Source organism: Sciurus carolinensis, chromosome 11, assembly GCF_902686445.1.
Source record: "Sciurus carolinensis chromosome 11, mSciCar1.2, whole genome shotgun sequence".
NCBI classification, from domain to species: domain Eukaryota; kingdom Metazoa; phylum Chordata; class Mammalia; order Rodentia; family Sciuridae; genus Sciurus; species Sciurus carolinensis.
This window is the reverse complement of record NC_062223.1, coordinates 74,768,535-74,789,926: the sequence shown is the minus strand read 5'-3', so window position 1 is coordinate 74,789,926 and position 21,392 is coordinate 74,768,535. Positions and strand designations below refer to the sequence as shown.

Sequence of the window (21,392 nt, the reverse complement as noted above, 5' to 3'; positions counted from 1 at the left end):
ACACTGTGGGCTCTACAAAAGAAGGGACCCTTGTGTCCCTTGCACCTAGCTCAGGACCCAGAACAAAGGTGATACTTACTGTGAACGGATGAATGATTCATTCATCCATTCATACAATCCATTCAATCATCCATTTGTTGAGCAAAACTTTACGTACAGTCATAGAATCTAAAATCATTCAATCATCCATTCATTGTCCAAAACTTTATGTACAGTCATAGAATGTAAGGATGAAAAATGAAATAGTTCCTACCTAAAAGTAAGTCAAAGCTATAATACCTGTAGATTAGCACTTTTTCCCAGTCTGTATGCCCAACCCCCAGGCCAACCTTAGCGTCCTCTCCCACAGAGAAAGCCCGGCCTTTCCTTGCAAAAGTCCACGCCCCTTCAACTCTTAAGCTACCTCTCAGCCCCTCAGTCCTACCCTAGGACCCCCAATCAATAATCTCAAAATCTTAACACCTACATCCGTCCAGGCTTTCTGTCCTTCATTTCCACCTCTGAGGCTACTTCAAGACTTCTATTCCAACGACCACCTCAGGGTGCCCAAGTCAAGAGAACCTCAGATTTCCTTCATCGTGCACCCGCCCCCCAGTCAGCTCCTTCTTCCCTCTCAGGACCCTTCCTGTCTCCCTTAGGACCCCCTTCCCCCAGTGCCTTACTGCCCCTTCCATCACTTTCAGGCTGTCCCTTCTTTCCTTGTCTCTCTACTCTTCTTACCTCATCTAGCTCCCGTTCCGCCGCAGCACCTCCTCCAACCTCCACCTCCACTACTGCCGCCATCTTCAGGGCTCACCCCCTCCCTACTCCCCGCGCGAGCCAGCTGCTTCCGCCGCTCAAGTGCTCTTAGCCAATCGGCGGCGGGGACTCTAGCAGGAGGGGCGTAGCCCCAAGACTACCGGGAGACCTGTCAGGGACCAAGAGACCGTCTACTTGCTGCTTGCTTCAGGATTTAGAAAGGAGGATTCCCGTACGCTTCCAAGCTTCGTCGGGGAATGGTTCTTGGAAAATGAGAAATTTCGCCTGTATTACTTTTAGTACAAATATTTCTTCAGTTCTTCCCTTTGGAGAGCCAAAGGGGAGAGCCCCTAAGCGAGCAACTTTCGCGACACTCCCTCACATGGGCTCCAAGGAGTGCAGCGTGGAGACTAAGGACTACATTTCCCATACTGCACCGAATCTAACCCGGAAGTTCAAATTGCGCACGCTCGACGGGAAAATTAAAGTGGAAATATACATTAAAAACACACGCAAGCGTATTTTTCTGGCTAAGGTACCAGCTGCCTTGCCCCGATGGAAGTCGTTTTTCAGAAACAGCGGCTTTTTTAGGTTCCAGAACGTATCCCTGAGCTTCAGCGGGCCGAGAGTGACGCCGGGGTCAGAAGGCGGAGGCCAGAAGGCCAAATTGGCGGGAAAATGTCTGTGGTCCACGATCAGAGGCGCCGTGACGTCTTGAGCTTCATAGTTTCGGGTGAGAGGCGTTGGGATTTGTTGGCCCAGAACGGAGTAGCCGAAAGGGAGGAAGGGTGGCCTTCAAAGAAGTGGAGTGCAGCGAGGTCGTCAGATACAGAGCAGCAGAGCTCTGTAGTCTCTCGCAGGACCTCCACTTGCTTTTTACTGAGGCTGTCATTGCTGTTTCACACTCACACTTTGTACTCTTTCCTACCCCATATCCTGCTTCCCCAGCTCTTACCCTTACCCCCCTTCTCTACACCTTATTCACTGTGCCTCACCTCACCCCTTATGCCTTCTTAACTTATTTTCAATGCCCTGTTCTTTGTACATCTGAATATGATACCTTGCAGACCTACCCTAGCTCACACGCCCCTTGAGCGTCCAGGCTGGATCTACTGGGTGAATAGAACTAGGATGACCTGTGGGCTCAGAGTGCTTAGAATGCCAGTCGACTTTATTTGGGGACCAACAGGAAGTTACAGGATAATATTTACTACCTACAGGCATCTCAATTACTTAAAACAAAAATATTTTTATTATGTGAAACCTTTGTTATGTGGAAATTATTAACAGAATATTACAAATATTTTATTCCCATCACACCAGATTGACTATTGATGTGATCTATTTGCTTCCTAGTTTTTTTAAAAAGGTAATATGGATAAAAATTGAATATAATCTGTGTCTTTTACTCTCAGACCCATTACCCTCTCATCTGCAACACAAATTTTATTGTAAATTAGCTGTGTGTTCTCTTCAGTTCATTAAAAATAAAATTTATATGTGTATTCTTAAATTATACATAGTGTGGCTTTTTTTTTTTTTTTTTTTTTTAAATCTCAAGATGGATGCCTTGCACATGCTAGGCAGGTGCTCTACCACGGTGCTCCATCCCAGCTCCTCATTTTGTTTTTTAATGAACATAAATGCTGTTTTCTATGTATCACCCCATAACTTAATTCTTCCACTATTATTTTTGAAGTCTGTATTGATGTATATTTACATCTAATTCATTCCTAACCATTGTACTGTGCTCTGTTGTATGCTGTATAACATTTCCTTTATCCAGTCCTCAATTGATGGACATTAGAGGGGTTTTTTTTTCTAGCAGAAACATTATCTTTGTGCACATGTGAATCTCTAGAGCTGCTGTTCAAATAAGTTAGCTCCTAGCCACATGTGACTTTTATATTCTTACAATGTGGCTAACTAGAATTAAGATGTGCTGAAAGTGTTTATGAGGGGAACCATTCCCCTCACATTATTGCCATTCCTTTATATTACAAAACTTGCTGGGGTTACTGGGGGTTAAACCCAGAGGCACTTTTACCACTGAGCTACATCCCAAGCCCTTTTTTATTTTTTTTATTTTAAGACAAAGTCTCACTAAGTTGCTCAGGGCCTTGTGACCTTGCTGAGGCTGGCCTGGAACTTGTGATCCTCTTGCCTCAGCCTCTTCAGCCGCTGGGATTACAGATGTGAGCACTGTGCCTGACAATTATCAGACTTTTAAGTTTTTGCCAGTCTTAGAGGAAATGATATTTACAGTTTCCTTATAACCAAGCTGAGAGTTTTTCTGTATGGAATTTTGGTCATTCAGATTTCACCTTATACGAATTGCATGTCTATATCTCCTCCCCAGTTTTCTATTGGTTTGCCTATTGTTTTCTTACTGATTTGTAGTTTTTTAAAAAATATATTCAGACTACTATCCAAGTTTTACATGTGTTACAAGTAAACTTTTTCTTAGTCATCTGTATTTTAACCTGGTTTATGTTGTCTTAAAGTATTATTATTCATATTTCCATCTTATGATCCACTGGGATATATATATATATATATATATATATATATATACACATTTTTTTGGTACTGGGGATTTAACCAAGGGGTGCTTTACCACCAAACCACATCCCCAGTCCTTTTTATTTTAAGACAGGGCCTTACTAAGTTACTGAGGCTAGGCTTGAACTTGCAGTTCTCCTGCCTCAGCCTCCCAAATCGCTGGGATTACTAATATGGTGCACTTCACCCAGCTAGGGTATAATTTTTGAAATATGTTGCAAGATAGAATCTATTTTCATATTTCTTTACATTGTTGACCATTTTTCTGAATATCATATATTACCTTTTCTTTTTCTAACAGAATTATGATCCTGCTCTATCTTACAGTTAGTGGTTATAAGTTTTCATCGATATGAGTCTGTTTCCAAAATCTATTTGCCCATTTCTATAGACAGTATATTCTGATTACTCTAACTCTATAATTTTTTCAAAGAATTTGATACCCAGCTTCTTTAATCTTTCTTTTTAGAATCATCTTAGCAATTTGTAACCTTTTATTGATTGTTGAGTTTTCATGTTGCCAGAAACTTCTGCTGTAATTATGACTGGAGTTATATTAATTTAATAGCCTCTTCTTTCAGTGTATATTTATTGGTACCTCCTGTGTTTAGCCCATCTCTGAGATGTAGGAGATGAAGAACATGACAAAAATCCATATCCTCAAGGAAACACAAAAGGGACACAAGATAAATAATCAATTACCAAAAAATCAGAAACAACAGCATTTGTAAGGGTAAGGAGGTCTGAAAGAACTTAATCCCTTGAGCAGTTGGATTATCTTCATGCAAATGATTGTATGTGTCATTCACCATTGTGTTTCCAACACCTTATACAATACCTTCTAGAAACTCCCCAAAATATTAACTAACTCAGATATCCAAAATCAACAACTTAAGGGTTCCCAAACCACGTCATCTGGCTAAGTCTGATATCTGTTTGATGGTAATGAAAGATAAAGTATCCCTTATAGGAAATGCTGGTGCCAGAAGTGTTTTGGATTTTTTGATTTTTCAGATTTTGAATATCTTATATATGTGGTCAGATATCTTGGGTATAGCAACCATTTTTAAACCGAAATTTATTTATGTTTTATATATCCCTTATACCTGAAGTAATTTTATGCAGTGTTTTTAGTGCACCTACATTTTAATTGAAATCTTTCATATGAGATCAGATGTAGAATTTTCCACTGTGGCATCATGGTGGTGCTAAAAAAGTGGCATATTTTGGCATATTTTAGATTCTAAGTTTAAGGATGCACAACCTGTACTGTGAGTTTATCCAAAACAGATCATATCTAATTTACCTTTATTATTTTGATGTCTTCAATATCTGGCAGAGAATAGTAAAATTTGAATGTCCTGTAAGTTCCCATACTGGGAATAATCAGTTTAATAAATATGGAGAACTTGGCGGGTGTGGTGGCACCCACCTGTAATCCCAGCAACTAGGGAGGCTGAGGCAAGAGGATTGCAAGTTCAAGGCCAGCCTCAGCAATTTAGCAAGGCCCTGAGCAACATAGACCCTGTCTAAAAATAAAAAGGACTGGAATGTGACTTACTGGTTAAGCACCCTGGGTTCAGTTCCTGATATAAACAAACAAAAACACTGGAGGACTAGAGAGGTCACTCAGGACTCATCTTTCATTCTTCTGTCTTTGAAGCCTTAACAACACATTGACCTGTTAGGAATTCTTGATAATTAGATGGTATTCACTAAGAGTTTTATTACTTCTGTTGCTGCAGACTACTCCACTGCATGACTTCAAGCCCTTTAGAGCTCAATTTTTCTTCCTCCTACATTGGGTATACAGCAGTGAGTCAGACATGAAACCTGTCCTGCAAGAGTTTACAATTTGTCAAGGGACATAGGACATATATGATTGTTGTGTGAGGCACTATGTTAAATGCTAAATGAGAATTGATGGGGTATAGCTATCACTTAGAACTGATTAAGTAAGCAGAGGTGAAGTGAAGTTTGATCACTAAAATGCATTCAGTTTGACAAGTTGGAAAGGGAACTATCTTAATGAGGGGTCTGAGGAGGTCTGGAGGAGACCTCTAATTAGAACTTCCAGGTCCTTGGCTCCATCACAAAAAAGAAATTTAAAGACAAGTTGGGATTTAGTAAAGAGAGGAAGAGCTTTATTATAAGGCAGAAGGCAAAGATCCACACCCTGCTGCAGGCTCAAGAGTGAGCTACACTGCCAGGGCTTACGGTTGGATTTTTATTAGGGTACATCATTAGGTGGAATATTGTATGATCCAAAGGGGCTGGACTCCCCTTTGGGATTAGAAATTATCATGTTCCCCATTAGGGGGTTTGGTATGTAGATTTCAATTACATGAACATTTCTGGTGATCCCTGGGTTATGGTTCAATCAAATATTAGCCCTCTTCCTTCACAAGATTAATGGTCTTTTTCTGTTAAGGTTTTGTTCCTGTTTTCCTGTGTTCCAAAAAACTGATAGGGAACGGAAAGTTGAAAGTAATTTGTGGACCATTTAGTGCATCCTTACATTTTTAGTGCATCCTTACATTTTGGCCATTTTCTATCCTTTAGTCTTCTTTGTCCTGCTCACTAGACAGTCTGTGAGTTGTATGTTCTTTTTTTTTTTTTTTTTAGTTGTAGATGGACACAATACTTTTATTTTATTTATTCATTTTTACATGGTGCTGAGGATTGAACCCAGTGCCTCACACATGAGGGGCAAATGCTCCACCACTAAGCCATGGCCCCAGCCCATTCGTTCTGTATTTTAATAGGAATATTTTTCCTTTAGAGATTTTGTTCTCTCTGAAATCCCTAATTTTCTATCTCAGAACAAGCAATCCAAGCAGAGATAATGGCATGAGCAGAGTCTTGGAGGTAGGGAAAAAATTTTTGATGGGGGATAGAAAAAAAGACCTTTATGGCCAGGAATATATAAGGGACCAGGTGGTAAACATGAATACAATGAGCCAGCATAAATATTTAAGAGAGATCTCACTTAAATACATTCTGTCAACTTTAAAACATCTCTCACCAAGGAATCATTGAAGCTAGATGATGAGTGCATTAGTTTGTTACACTAATATATGTGTTTTTCCATATACTTAAAATTTTTCTATTAAAAAGTTCAGTAGCTCAGTGGTGGAGTGCCCGCCTAACTTGTGCAAGGCACTAAGTTTGTTTCTCAGCACCACATATTAATTAATTAATTAACTAATTAATTAATTTAAAAGGTCCATCAACAACTAAAATAAAAAGTTTAGGGGTGGGGAGATAGCTCAGTTGGAGTGCTTGCCTCGCAAGCACAAGGCCCTGGGTTCAATCCCCAGCACCACAAAAAAAAAAAAAAAAAAAAAAAAAAGAAAGAAAGAAAGAAAAAATTTAGTGAGCCAGGAACCATGGCCCATGCCTGTAATCCCAGCAACTCAGGAGGCTGAAGCAGGAGTATTGCAAGTTCAAAGCCAGCCTCAGCAATTTAGCAAGACCCTGTCTCTAAATAAAATATAAAATGGACTGGGGATGTGGCTTAGTGGTTGAGCACTCCAAAGTTCAATCCCCACTACAAAAAAAAAAAAAATGTTTAGCAAAAAGCCTGGCATGGTAGTACACATCTGTAATCTCAGATACTTGGGAGGATCATAAGCTTGAGGCCAGCATGGGCAATTTTAGCAAGATTCTATCTCAAAATTTAAAAGGGAAAGGGGACTAGAGATATAATCCAGTGGTAAAGCACTCCTGGGTTTAATCCCCAGTACTGTAAAAAAAAAAAAAAAAAAAAAAAAAAAAGATGAATAATTTATGGGGCAATTCATGCTCTTGGGAGCTCAGCTACATATAAATCCAACATTAACATATTAATATGTTTTGTGCTTACCGTTCTCTTGCCTTGAGGTTGCATTCCAGTTGTTTCACACTTTTTTGGAATTTCATTAGATGGTCCAGATCTGCTTCTTGCCTATCACCCCAACCAGGCCCAAAGTGATCATCAGAAATGGGTTCTGGGCTAGGGATATACTCAGTGGTACAGCACTTACTCAGCATGCTCAAGGCCATAGGTTTGATCCCTAGTAACACACACACACACAGAGAAGAAGAGGAAAGAAATGGGCTAATGACTGCAAAAACTCATATTATTAGAGAAAAAGCCATAGTTTTTTTTTTCTTTTCTTTTTCCTTCTGTTTGTTTGTTTGTTTGTTTGTTTGTGTGTTTGTTGTTTGGTTGGCAGTATTGGGAGTGGCACCCAGGAGCACTTTACTACTGAAACTACACCCCCAGCCCATTTTTTTAAATTGAGCCAGGGTCTTGCTAAATTGCTAAGCCTGTCCTTGAACTTGTGATTCTCATCCTCCCAAGTTGCTAGTAGTTTATTTTTCTTTTGTTCTTTTCTTCAGGAGTAATGTGAAGATTCTTGTTCTTCTGGAAGCTGCTGAGACTAAAACATAAACAGTGCCAAAGTGGTAACAGAAGAATTCTTGAGATAAAGCATTTTTGCCCTGTGCTTGGATAGCTGGTAGTCCTGCCATGGCTCCTGTGAAGATCAGCCATGTGGTTTCATTTTCCTCTCAGGTATATCAATCAGCAGGCATGGTTTTTGTTTTTGTTTTTGTTTTTGTTTTTTTTTCCTTGATGACTAAAGTCGTGAACAAAGTAGGAGACTTGGTTCTACTTTCAGGAAACTCAGTCTTAAAAGAACGGACACGATGCCTTCTCTGGAAATCCAGAATCCTAGGGAAGAAACAATTCTTGCTTTCAGGTTATACCCAGAAGTGTTCCAAGGAGTTGAAGTTATATAAAGGAGGCACCCTCAGGATTCCACCAGTAGGTTAAGAGGGCTGGGAAGGTCCTAGGCCCAGAATCTGCACCAGGGTCCACAGAACAGCAATTTGGTCGCTCTTATCATTGAGAACAGACCAGAATACTCAAAGTCATACCTGACCTGTGATATCACAACTATCATCAAGTGTGATCTCAGCCTCTTCCCTAAATGTTCTATAATTCCCACTTAGAGCTAAATCCCAGGCCCTGGGCCTGGGGACTTCCCACCCTTTAGTATCATTGCTCTAGCCATTTATTCCTCCTCTCTTCTTCCTTTTGTGTTACTCTGGTCTTTCTCCAGGTGCTGTGGCATTTTGGAGGATAAATTACAGCAATATTATTTGCATGGTGGGCTATTTAGCACCATGCAAATAATTAGGGTATATCCCTATACCCCAATAACAGTATTACTCACTATCCATTATGATAGTCAAAAACATCCCCAAATATTTAAGAAAGACCCTTAGAAGGTCTTTAGGAACTACTGTATTAACTTGTAAGTGAAATAAAACAATAATTACACTTATCTTCCTTATCTGCATGGTCATCCTGAATAGTTTTCTTTAGATTCAGTCTTATAAAATGCTGGAAGCTAACTGTAACACATGTAAAATAACTTTAATAAATTGAAGGCAGTACAAATAGGTTAGTACTCAATATTTCATCATCATTTTTGGTATTTATATTATGCCTCAACATTCCTCTGTGCCTTCTGCATAAATCGCTTATTGTAAACCCTTCAGCAAGTTTGCACATTGTGCTTTTGGTTCTTGGGCCTGAGTACCACAGTGTGGGCAGAAGTGTAGAAGTCTATAGCATAAGGCTACTCTAGGGGCACACAGTTACTACTGCACAGGTGACACTGAAGCTAACTCACAAGGCATCTTCATACCCAAGTCTTCATGGTACCAGTAATCATTTAGGATTGATTATATTCACTGAGCCGGTTGCAGTGGTGCACACCTGTAATCCCAATGGCTTGGGAGGCTGAGGAGCATTGTGAGTTCAAAGACAGCCTCAGAAACTTGGTGAGCCGAGCAACTTAGCAAGACCCTGCCTCAAAATTAAAAAAAAAAAAAAAAAAAAAGGACTGGGGATGTGGTTAAGTGCTTCTGGGTTCAATCCCTGGTAGGAAAAAAAAATTTTATTCACTTATAACTTTTATCAGAAATCAGCTCAGGGGTCTTCCCTGCTCTGCTTGACGTTTGATGGGTTTCAAAAAATCAAAGTGATTTTGAAAATCTCTCATGACCCAGAGAATAAAACATCCAGTTTGTCACTAAACTACATTTATATTTTCTATAGGCCTTTAGATAGGCCATATCCATTATTTTTGCACTGCTAGAAGCAGAAGCACTTTACATTTCCTTTTTAGATGAAATGTATTTTGTGTGAACAATTTAAACAAATAGTACTAATAGACTGAAATAAAATTTTACATAAGACTGGTTCATTTGCCAGAAGCTGGGCATTGTGGCGCATGCTTGTAATCCCAGCTGTACAGCAGGCTGAGACAGAAGGATTGCAAGTTCGAGGCCAGCCTCAGCAGAGACCCTATTTCAAACTAAAAAATAAAAGGGGCTATGGATGTGGCTCAGTGGTAGAGCACCCTTGGGTTCAATCCCCAGTACCACTAAAATAATAAATGAAATGAAATAATTGACCATCTTCCAACATTGTGGTTTCCAGCCATACTCTGTGGGGACTCACTTCTAGAAATTGAAAGGAGGGGGGGCAAGTATGTCTCTAGGCATCCTCCCAACCTGTGCTTTAACCAGAGCTCTGCTTCTATTTGTTGAAAAAATATTCACACATACACATACACACCTCAGTGTAAGATTTCAGTTAAAAAAGGAGGATTTTATTGCTGAGACAACATGGTTAGAAACCATGATCTAGGGTCCCCTCTCTCCTTATGGATGAAAAATTTTCCATCCTAAGAGGAAGTGGTTTAATCAAGGCCTCTCAACCAAAAAGTATCTGACTTTGGGTTAAAACTCAGAATTTCTATGCCACTATATCACTATTATTGACTTGGAATAACCACTTTATATATAACCATCAGTTGTAAACTTATAATAAAAATCTTTGCCCTTTTAGGATTGTTATGAAGATTAAAATATTTGTGAAATATCTTATAAATCAAACACATTAGTACAGTGTAGTGGTTAAAAGCTCTGGTTTCAGAAACCTGCTTTGGTTGGTTATATGGCATGAGGCCTTGGGGTAAATTTCTGAGCTCTCCTAAACTTCAGTTTATTGATTTGTTAACTAAGAAATAATAATAGGAAACACCTAGGAGTTGGTACAAGGATTAAATGAGGTAGTCTGGTAAATAGGTAGAGGTAGATGGTATCTAAATCTGTTGGTACATGGTTTCTTTGTTACTATGGATTCCCATCTGGTGCCTTTCTGTAACGTAGGGTGCCTTAAAAGGCTTGGGATTATGGGGATTGCTTATTCATGAGCATCCTTTTCCCCCACAGACTCACTAAGGTTCCCAATTTTCTCCTTCTCTCTCTGACTTAGGATCCCAAGTATCCTGTGGAGAACTTGCTGAACCCAGATAGTCAGAGGGGGCCTTGGCTTAGCTGCCCTCAGGACAAGAGCCGGCAACTGAAAGTGGAACTACAGCTAGAGAGAGCAGTGCCCATTAGCTATATCGATATAGGTGAGTGAGTTCCCTGGGGCCTCTGAGGGAAGACACAGGAGTGATATTCCCCTCTAACTCCTCTACTCAAAGGTCTTAGTTCATTCCAGGCTGAGCAGCCTTCTGGAATGAACCCTGCATGGGTGTGAAGGAGAAATGTGGCCTTTCCCTCGGGGCAAGTTTGGTGTTGGAAAACTCCAAGGTCTCCATTCATATGGAATACAGTGTGACTGGAGTTCCTTGAACTACGCAGTGCATATGCCCGGCTTTGATCAGTGTGATCTGGATAAAACCTTAGGACATTGGCCTAATTATAAATGCCAACAAATAGAATCTGTATACATCTCTAAATATTAGTGTCAAGAGGATGCTGGTAAGGTGAACTGGGCATAGGAGAAGGTTGACGGTAGAATTCTTTGAAATAAAGAACTGACAAAGTCCTCTGATGACAACTTTGTTAGGACAGAAAGATGTTGGGCTCCCTAGCAAGAATATAAGAGAAACAGAATTTGGCACTGCCTTCAGGGCCCAAGACAGGGAAGCAGCAAGTCTGTGCCGGATCTTCTCATGGTCATTTAGTGTAATTTCACATTGTCATTTAGCCTGATACAGAACCTTTGCATTATCATTAAATTGTTGGTTGCCTGTGTGACTTGACATGTTGCCAGGCCTTTCTGGCTTCCATCTAGTTCTAAAGTGAGGAATGTTCTCTTCCCGTCCAGTTCCCTTGTGTGCAATTATCGCATCAAACTTATCCTTCTCTCCACCTTTTGTTCCCAGGTAACTGTGGCTGTGCTTTCCTGCAAATTGATGTGGGCCGTTCTTCCTGGTCCCTAGACAGACCTTTCATCACCCTGCTCCCTGCAACCATGCTAATGTCCCTCACTGATTCAAAGCAAGGGAAGAACCGCTTAGGGGTCCGAATGTTTAAAAATGGTAAAGAGGGCAACAGTAGAAGGGGGTTGTGTTCCCAAGTAAGAGGGATTCAGTACTAAAGAGGATGTAAGAGCAGTTGGGTGTAGACTGTGGGAGGGAGCCTGTCCAAGGGCTTATGTCTGTTAGGGAATAGGGTAATTAGTGAGTGACAAGTTCTTGTGTGTGAGTTCTTCATGATGAGAATGCCTGATGACTGGGGATATTTATTATCTACTGTATGATTTATATTTATATGTGATACAGAACACATGTTTACTACTCTTTTTTTTGTTTGTATAAATGTGTATAAATATAGATGTAAGAAGTAGACAGCTACATGATGGTTATACTATATAGTGTTTCCTGATTTCTGTTTATGCAGATATGCTCACCAGACACTTAAAAAAAAAAAAAAAAAACATAAGATCAGATTCCTATCCTCTAGGGATTAAAGCCTATTAAGGATTTGTCTGTGTTTAAATTGGAGGTGTTTGTAATGTCATAAAGGGGAGTGATATTGGAGGGGCATATGAAGTGGAAGAATGTCCTGTGAAGAGTTTATAATATCAGTGTTTGATACCCGAGTGAGTGAGCGTGCAGGGCTTGTAGCAGCATGAGAGTGGTTGAGGTCTTCTGGTTCAGGAAGGGTTGATATCTCTGCTAATCCACTGAGCAAGCTTGTTTCCCTGTACCCCAGCATCACAGAAGCCTCCTGGTTGAGTGAGATATTGATGAAGTCCCTAGAGAGTTGTAGAATAAGCATGTACCCAAGCCAGGAATGGTATGGAACCATGACAGAAGAGTGATGGCCAGAAGGCAAGGAACTGGGACTGAAAGAACCCTGACAGGCCTACTTGGTTTTACCCTTCCCTGAGCACCTAAGCCTGAGGGGAATATTCACTGATCATCTCCATTCTTCCTCTTGTTGAAATTTACTCTCTATAGCCCGTCTTCTCTTCCTTTCCTTAGGATAAACTTTCTCTTCTTTCTTCCCAACATGAATTCATTTTTCCTCCTCAGTTTGTTTCTCATTTTTCCTTGAGATGATTTCCTGGCTCCAGCCTCAGGAGAATCATGGGATCGACTTCGCCTGACTTGTTCCCAACCCTTCACACGTCATCAATCATTTGGCCTGGCCTTTCTGCGAGTGCGTTCCTCTCTGGACTCCTTAGATGACCCTGTGATGGGTCTCTCAGCCTCTGTGAGCTCTGAGCTAAGCCAGGTATGTACTAAGGTAGAGCCAGGATTTAGTATTTTCCCTTTCTTTTAGGGTTTCTGGAGAAAGCTGGTGCTTGAATGAAGGGTAGACACACATACACACAAGCATCGGTGGGCGTGCTGCCATATCTTATAAGTAGAAGTGAACCCTTCCCCTTCTGTCCTTCACACAGATGCAAAGATGCAAGTGAGTGAGCCAGGTTCCAGTATTGTAGAGCTTAGAGCTGACATGAATGGAGCTAAATCTCTTTGACCCTGACCTTTTAATAAAATAGAAGCTCTGTGAAATTAGGGACCTTTTTGTCTTGTTCTATTAATACATTCCTGGCACCTAGAACATTTCCCTGAACAAAACAGGCTTTTGGTAAAAAAACATTTATTATGTAAATGGCCCTTCAGAGGGGAGTTGCAGATAGTCACATAAAGTATTATTATCCAAACCAGGACACTTTTAAGGCAAAAGAGAGTACTATTAATATTTGTAATGAGCCAAACCCAATAGTACACACTTGTAATCCCAGCTACTCAGGAAAACCACAAGTTCAAGGCCAGTCTGAGCAATTTAGTAGACCCTGTCTCAAAATAAAATGTTTTAAAATGGGCCAGGGAAGGCTAAGCTCATTTAATAGTAGAGTGCTTGCCTAGCATTCTTGAAGCCCTGGGTTCAGTCCCCAATACTGCAAAAAAAAATTTTTAAAAACCAGGTATGGTTGTGCACACCTGTAATCTGGAGGCCGAGACAGAAGAACTTCAAGTTTGAAACCAGCCTCAGCAATTTAAAATTAAAAGGGGCTAAATATGTAACTCAGTTGTAGAGTTCAGTCTGCCTGGGTTCAGTCCCCACTACAGAATGAAAGAAAGAGAAAAAAAATATTTACAGGCAAACCAGGACATATATATGATCACCTTATTTTTAGAATGAATGAGGGCTTTCTGGAATTTCTTCCATTTTGGCCGTTGAATTTCTCTGCACCTCCAGGACCTTGACTGATTTACAAGAAAGTTAATAACTCCAGAACTGTGTCAGTAAGGCTGAACAATAGAGTAAAACCTACGTGTAGTTACCTCATGAAACCATAAGGAAAGGCAGTCTGAAACATTCCTATAAGAGACAGTTGGTACATGAAAACCATTGGTGACACTCAGTTTTATAATTTAAGATGTCTAAACGGTCATAGGCTTTTTTCCTACTGGGTCATTCTGATTGGTGTATTATAGTGAAAGCAAAATATAACAACTTTTTTTTTTTTGGTTGTAGGTGGACACAATATCTTTATTTTAATTTTATGTGGTGCTAAGGATCAAACCCAGGTCCTCACACATGCTAGGTGAGCGCTCTACTACTAAACCACAACCCCAGCCCCCGGAACAGCTTTTAACCTTGTGAAATAGAATTAGTATGATCACCAATATTCTAGTAAGAAAACAGGTCATAATGCTATATAAGTCTTGGAGAGGATTTGAACCCAGGCCATTTGACTCTACCTAACCTGTGCTCATAAGCTAAATTTTAAGACTCAGTCTCATGTAGAATTAAGGTTAAATAATTATCTCTACACACCCATCTAGTTACCCTTTCTAGTAGTATTCACTCTAAAATTCATGTGACAGGGCTGGGGATACAACTTAGTGGTACTCTGGCATGCATTGGACCCTGAGTTCAATCCCCAGCATCAGAAAATATAAAATAAAATTCATGCAATAACATAAAGAAAAAACCTGAAAAATCCTCAAAAGTTAAACAAAATATTTTTAAAATAATGTTTGGTTCAATTTTATAGTTTATAATGACAATTAGAAATATTAAACAGTGAATGAGAATAAAAATACTAATTTTCAAGCTTTCAGAATGAGGCCAAATCATACTTCATTAAAAAAAAAAAAAAAATCTACTTTTAAAAGAATCTTTAATAAGCCAGATGCAGAGGCACATGCCTGTAATCCCAGCAGCTTGGGAGGCTGAGGCAGGAGGTTTATGAGTTGAAAGTCAGCATCAACAACTTAGTTTGGCCCTAAGCAACTCAGTGAGACACTGTCTCTAAATAAAATACAAAAAATGGAAGGCTGGGGTTTTGACTCAGTGGTAAAGCATTTGTCTACCACATGTGAGGCACTAGATTCAATCCTCAGCACCACATAAAAAAAATAAAATAAAATAAAATAAAGGCATATGTCCATCTATAACTAATAAAAATATTTTTTTTTAAAAAAAGGGGGCTGGGGATGTGGCTTAGTGGTTAAGTTCCCCTGGGTTCAATCCCCTGTACCAAAAAAAAAAAAAAAATAGAATCCATAATAGAAAAGAATCACAGCTGAAAATTAATAAAACAAATTTTTTGGTCTTTTTTGTGGGGCTGGGAATCAAACCCAGGGCCTCACAGGTGCTAGGCAAGCAGCCTACAACACTGAGCCACATCCCCAGCCCAATTATCTTTTCTAACCTAAGGGAACAAAGGAAATTTGAAAAAATAAAAAGGACAATAACGACAGTTACATTGTTTTGACAAAGAATTAGAAACTGTAGTGTACTACCTGAATAAAAATCTGTATAGAAATGATTATATCTCTATATATGCATATATTCATACATATACATACATATAAATATCTCTTTATAGATGGCTAGAAACAGTGGCCAAATTTGGTAAGTTTTTTTTTATACATGAACAAAATTGTTCACAAAATAAATCATACTTTTAATTAAACAATATTATCAAATAATATTTAAAAGGGAATAATTATAAAAAATGTCCCAAAATAGTTCAAAGTAGAACTGTTTGTGTATATAAAAAAGTACATATTATTTTTTCTCTCAAAGATATATGAAGATGAATGACTTGAATCAATTTTATATATGTACAAATTTAAAATATAAATATTTTCAAAAGTTTGAACATGACAAACAAAAGTTTACCCATGATATCAGTCTCCTATAACCCTGTTTTTCCCACTGGTGTATATTCTTTTTATCCCTGGGGGCTTTCATGGTCATGGCAAAACTGTTTGCATTGGAGAACTAAATATAAAAATCATAAAATCTCAGATCTTAGAACCAGCAGAGAATTCAAGAGTCTGCACACTAGCAAACATGCCATGTACAAGTTACAGCAGATACATTCACTAAGGTGAGTTCCTAGGTGGCAGTGTCTCCTGGTGGTGAATCTTGATATTCCTTATTTCTGTTTTCTTCTCAGGGCTCTTCTGACACTCAGGCATCTGATCCTCACCCATGGCTGGCTAATCCTTCTATCCGGAGAACATTCTTCCCAGAAGCCCAGACGTATGTAGCTGCCAGAGCAGAGATCTATCAGTCACTTCTCAAATCTTTCTCCTGGAAGAGAGGCTACCATATCACTCCCAGGCACACAACCCTGGCGTGGGTTTCCCCAGTTAATCACATCTCTCTGGGTCTAACCCTATCCATATATCAAACTGACTTTCTCCTAAATGTCACTGACATCAGGGTGAACAAAATGGAGTCTGTGTTCCAAGCAAAATAAGTAATTCTGTTTCTCTGCAGAAGCCCCAAGGAAATTTCAGAGCTCAAGGATATCCTAAAGCAGCTGCAACCAGGGACTCTGGGGCGTTCAGCCCGCATGGTGCTTTCTGCAGCCCGCAGGGCACCTTCAGCCAGTGTGACAAGCCCAAAGAGCAATCATGCAGAACCAGGTCCCAGTCTTCCAAAGAATGCAGGTAAGGCCTAGTGATCTGTTCCTTAATGTTCCTAGCAGTGTCCTTCCTTAAATCAACCACTGCTGTATATGTGTGGCTTATAAGTAGTACTTCACGTGGAAGAAAAAACAATTGTCCACAAATAAGAGAAGTCAAATAATATATGATTGAAAGAGCACTGACCTAGGAATCAGACATTCTTATCCCTTTGAGCAATCCTTATCACTTGTCTTAAAAGTAAAGGGATGAAACCAAATATCTAGGCTCTTGAAGTATTATTCTGTGATCATCTCAGAAAGACAATTAGAGAGTGATGGGGTTGGAGTTTATTGGAGAAATAAGGTAGCAGAATAATGTGGTTTAATTAGAGGAAGAAATAATTAAAAGAATTTTTGGGGTTCTATTTTGCATCAGACATGGCTAGGTACTTTTACCAACTTTACCTATTTAGTGTTCACAATAAACTTATGAAGTAGATACCATTGTCCTCATTTTACAGAAAATCTAATGTTCAAAGAGTCACGCAGCTAGTAAGCGGCAGAGTCAGGATTCAAACCCTAACACTCTTGTTCTTCTTATTTTTCCAAATAGCAAGAAAGAGAAAACCATTAAGGTTCTCAATGAAAAGTTAAAAACACTGGATGGTTTGTTGTTTCGCTGGGAAAATTTTTTTCATGGAAGAGTTTTGCCTGTCATTTCAAATTAGTGAAATAATGAATATATAATTTTATTGCAAAAATAGGAACTATTCATTCTTTAGTGTTGTGTAACAGAATACCTCAAAACTTAGTGGCTTAAAACAACATGTATTGGGGGCTGGGGATATATTTCAGTTGGTAGAGTGCTTGCGTAGCATGCACAGGCCTTGGGTTCAATCCCCAGCACCACAAAAAAAAAAAAAAAAAAAAAAAAAAAAAAAAATTATTATCTCACAGTCTGTGATGGTTAGGAATCCACTCATGGCTTAGCAGGGATCTGTCACAAGACTGTAGTCATCTCAGGACTCAGCTGGAAAGGACCTGCTTCATAACCTGCACACATGGTTGTTGGTCAGATTCAGTTCCTTGTGTACTGTTGGACTGAGGTTCCTTCAATTTCTTTGCTAACTGGGCACAGTGGTACATGCCTATAATCCCAGTGGCTCAGGAGGCTGAGGCAGGAGGATCATAAGTTCAAACCAGCCTCAGCAACTTAGTGAGACCCTAATCTACTCAGCAAGACCCTGTTTCTATATAAAATGTAAAAAAAAGTGCTGGGGATGTGACCCAGTGACTGAGTGCCCCTGGCCTCAATCCCTGGTACCAAAACAAAAATAACAAAAAAAAAAAAAAAAAAAGAATTCTGTATCTCTGGGACAAAATAGTACTCAGATGCACGCTTATAACTTAAAAGTTAAAAGTTGTATCAGAAAGAAGCTAGATTAGCAAATTATATTTAAATTAGGTAGTAGAAAAGAAAAACAGTAGGAGCAGAAATATGTGAAATAGAAAAGAATACAGCTAAAAGTTGATCAAAATCTGATAAGTGTAATCAAGAAAAAAGCAAGAAAACAATATCATTGGAAAGGGAGCTATCAAAACAACCCTGCAGATTCTAAAAATGTATTAAGGTAATATTACAATTGTATAATTACAATGATATAGCTTATGTAAATTGGTCTATTTTAGGGGATAGAAACCCCTGCTTGTTTACACAATCCATATGAGTGATGTTTTTTCCCATCCTTTCACCTTCGGTCTATGGATGTCTTTGCCTATGAAGTGAGTCTCTTGAAGGCAGCATATTATTGGGTCTTGTTTTTTAATCCAATCTGCCAGTCTGTCTTAGGATTGATGAGTTTAGGCCATTAGGGTTCAAGGTTATTATCCAGATATGTATTAATGAGCATTTCTAACACAGAGCCCAGAGCACAGGAGCAAAGCTCAGAGAATAATGTGAGCAGGACAAAGAGACGAAAAATGCAGAACCAAAGGTAAGGAGGTCAATGTGAAAGACCAAATCACCTCCCCAAACCCTATCACCCATCAGCTGTTCACCACCCACTTGTGCTTCAGTTAGGTCAGAGAGTACCCTTGTGTCTGGCTCTTGAGCTCTCAGTCTAGAACCGAGAGTAGAGGAGAAAGATGTACTTGTCCATGTATTATCAGGCTACGAGGCAGCCCTAGAGTGAACTAGAATCTGAAGATGAGTACACTGCTTCTCAAGGATTTCATAAAAATTTAAATCTTTTCTGCTTAAAGGGAAATTGTCAAGAAAATAAAAAGACATTCCATAGAATATGGGAGAAAATATTTACATATTATATATTTGATAAGGCACTTTTATCTAGAATAAAGAGCCCTTCTAAGTCAACAATGAAAAGATAACCTAATCTTAAAAATGAACAAAGAATCTTTTTTTTATTCTTTTCTTTTTTTTTTAATTTATTTTTATTGTAAACAAATGGGATACATGTTGTTTCTGTTTGTACATGGAGTAACAGCATACCATTTGCATATTCATACATCTACATAGAGTAATGATGTTTGATTCATTCCGTTATTTTTTCCTTCCCCCCCACCCCTCCCACCTCTTTTCCCTCTATACAGTCCCTCCTTCCTCCATTCTTGCCCCCTTCCCACTCCCCATTATGTGTCATCATCTGCTTATCAGTGAGATCATTCACCTTTTGGATTTTTGAGATTGGCTTATCTCACTTAACATGATATTCTCCAGTTTCATCCATTTGCCTGCAGATGCCATAATTTTATTATTCTTTATAGCTGAGTAATATTCCATTGTATATATATACCACAGTTTCTTTATCCATTCATCAATTGAAGGACATCTAGGTTGGTTCCACAGTCTGGCTATTGTGAATTGAGCAGCTATGAACATTGATGTGGCTGTATCTCTGTAGTATGCTGATTTTAAGTCCTTTGGGTATAGGCCGAGGAGTGGGATAGCTGGGTCAAATGGTAGGTCCATTCCAAGTTTTCTAAGGAATCTCCATACTGCTTTGCAGAGCGGCTGCACTAATTTGCAGCCCCACCAGCAATGATTTCCCCACATCCTCACCAACACCTATTGTTGCTTGTGTTCTTCATAATCGCCATTCTAATTGGGGTGAGATGGGCTGGGGAGATAGCTCAGCTGGTAGAGTGCTTGCCTCGCAAGCACAAGGCCCTGAGTTCGATCCCCAGAACCAAAAAAAAAAAAAAAAAAGACTAATTGGGGTGAGATGGAATCTTAGTGTAGTTTTGATTTGCATTTCTCTTATTACTAAAGATGGTGAACATTTTTTCATATGTTTGTTGATTGCTTGTAGATCTTCTTCTGTGAAGTGTCTGTTCATATCCTTAGCCCATTTGCTGATTGGGTTATTTGTATTCTTCATGTAGTTTTTTGAGTTCTTTACATATTCTGGAAATTAGTGCTCTTAATAGACTTTTTTTCCCGAGAAGATATAAAATGACCAATAAACATGAAAGATGCTCAATATCAATCACCATCAGAAAAATGTAAATCAAAATCACAGAGATCACTTCCTACCCACCAGGATGACTAATTAAAAAGATGGACAATAACAAGTTTTGGCAAAGATTTAGAGAAATTGGAACTTTCATACATTACCAGTGGAAATGTAAAATAGTGCAGCTTGGACTGAGAACACAGCTGAGTGGTAGAGTGTTTTCCTAGCATTCACAAGACCTTAGGTTCAATCCCCAGCACTCGGGGGGGGGGGGGGGAATCAAAGTTAAATAAAATAAAATAGTGCACCTCTTTGGAAAAAACAATTTGGCAATTCTTCAAAAACCTAAACATAGTTACTGCATGCCTAGTATATACCCACAGATATTCACATAACTTATATGTTCATAGCAGCATTATTCACAATAGCTGAAAAATAGAAACAACCCAAATGTCCATCAACTGATGAATGGATAAACAAAATATAGTATATCTTCGTTGTAGAATATTATTCAGCCATAAAAAAGGAATATTGTACAATACCTCTTCTAATATGGAGAAAGCTTGAAAACACACTGAGTGAAAGAAGTCAATCACAAAAAAATCACATATTGTAGGATTCCATTTATACAGAATTTCCAGAATAGATAAATCCATAGAAACAAAGTATATATATAAGTACTTTAGGTACAGAGGAATGGGGAATTGCTGCTAATGAGTTTGGGATTTCTTTGGGGGGGGGCGGGAATAAAAACCTGCTAGAATTAGATATAATGGTGATTACTCAGTCTGGTGAAAATACTAAATTCACTTGTTGAGGGTGAGTACTAAGGATTGGACCCAGGGGCACTCTGCCACTGAGCTATACTCCCATTCCTTTTGATTTTTTATTTTGAGATGTCTAGACTGGTCTCAAACTTATGATCCTCTTTTCTCAGCATTTCAGTCTTTCAAGTAACTGGGATTATAGACCTGGGCCACTGTACTCCAACAAAATTCACTTTTTGGGTGGGTAGGACGTACTAGGAATTTAATTCAGGGGCAATTTACCACTGAGCTACATTCTTAGTCCTTTTTTGAGACAAAATCTGACTAAATTGCTAACCCTTGCTAAATCTCTGAGGCTGGCCTTGAACTCTTGCCTCAGCTTTTTAAGTCCCTGGAATTACATGTGTATGTCTTTGCACCTGGCCAAAATTCACATTCTAAAAGGGTGAATTTCAGGCTGTCTTTCCTTTGGAGATAATCCATATTCTCCCAAGAATATGTATCTCCTTTCCTAAATAAACTTCTGTCTATGCCTTTAAAAAAAAAAAAGAGAGAGAGAGGCCCAGTGTGGTGGTGCATATCTATAATCTCAGCAATTTAGCAAGGCCCTAA

General features: G+C 39.1%; 2 protein-coding genes across 3 annotated transcripts in view; one reads left to right on the top strand and one right to left on the bottom strand.

Annotated features, from left to right (window-relative positions):
* Rnf121 (ring finger protein 121) overlaps positions 1-833 on the bottom strand; it is a 62,622-nt gene extending 61,789 nt beyond the window's left edge. The window contains exon 1 of the mRNA XM_047515949.1: positions 721-833. Coding sequence (XP_047371905.1) covers positions 721-783 — 63 coding nt within the window. The 5' untranslated portion in view covers positions 784-833. The remainder of the gene's footprint in view (positions 1-720) is intronic.
* Positions 834-1,220: 387 nt separating this feature from the next.
* Positions 1,221-21,392, top strand: part of Xndc1n (XRCC1 N-terminal domain containing 1, N-terminal like) — a 41,810-nt gene continuing 21,638 nt past the window's right edge. Inside the window, exons 1-8 of one of the 2 annotated variants that reach the window (XM_047519230.1) lie at positions 1,221-1,471; positions 7,684-7,858; positions 10,637-10,778; positions 11,538-11,693; positions 12,716-12,894; positions 16,085-16,170; positions 16,411-16,583; positions 18,462-18,534. In XM_047519230.1, the coding sequence (XP_047375186.1) occupies positions 7,814-7,858; positions 10,637-10,778; positions 11,538-11,693; positions 12,716-12,894; positions 16,085-16,170; positions 16,411-16,583; positions 18,462-18,534 (854 nt within the window). In that variant the 5' untranslated portion in view covers positions 1,221-1,471; positions 7,684-7,813. The remainder of the gene's footprint in view (positions 1,472-7,683; positions 7,859-10,636; positions 10,779-11,537; positions 11,694-12,715; positions 12,895-16,084; positions 16,171-16,410; positions 16,584-18,461; positions 18,535-21,392) is intronic. The other variant, XR_007104081.1, reaches the window with a different exon arrangement.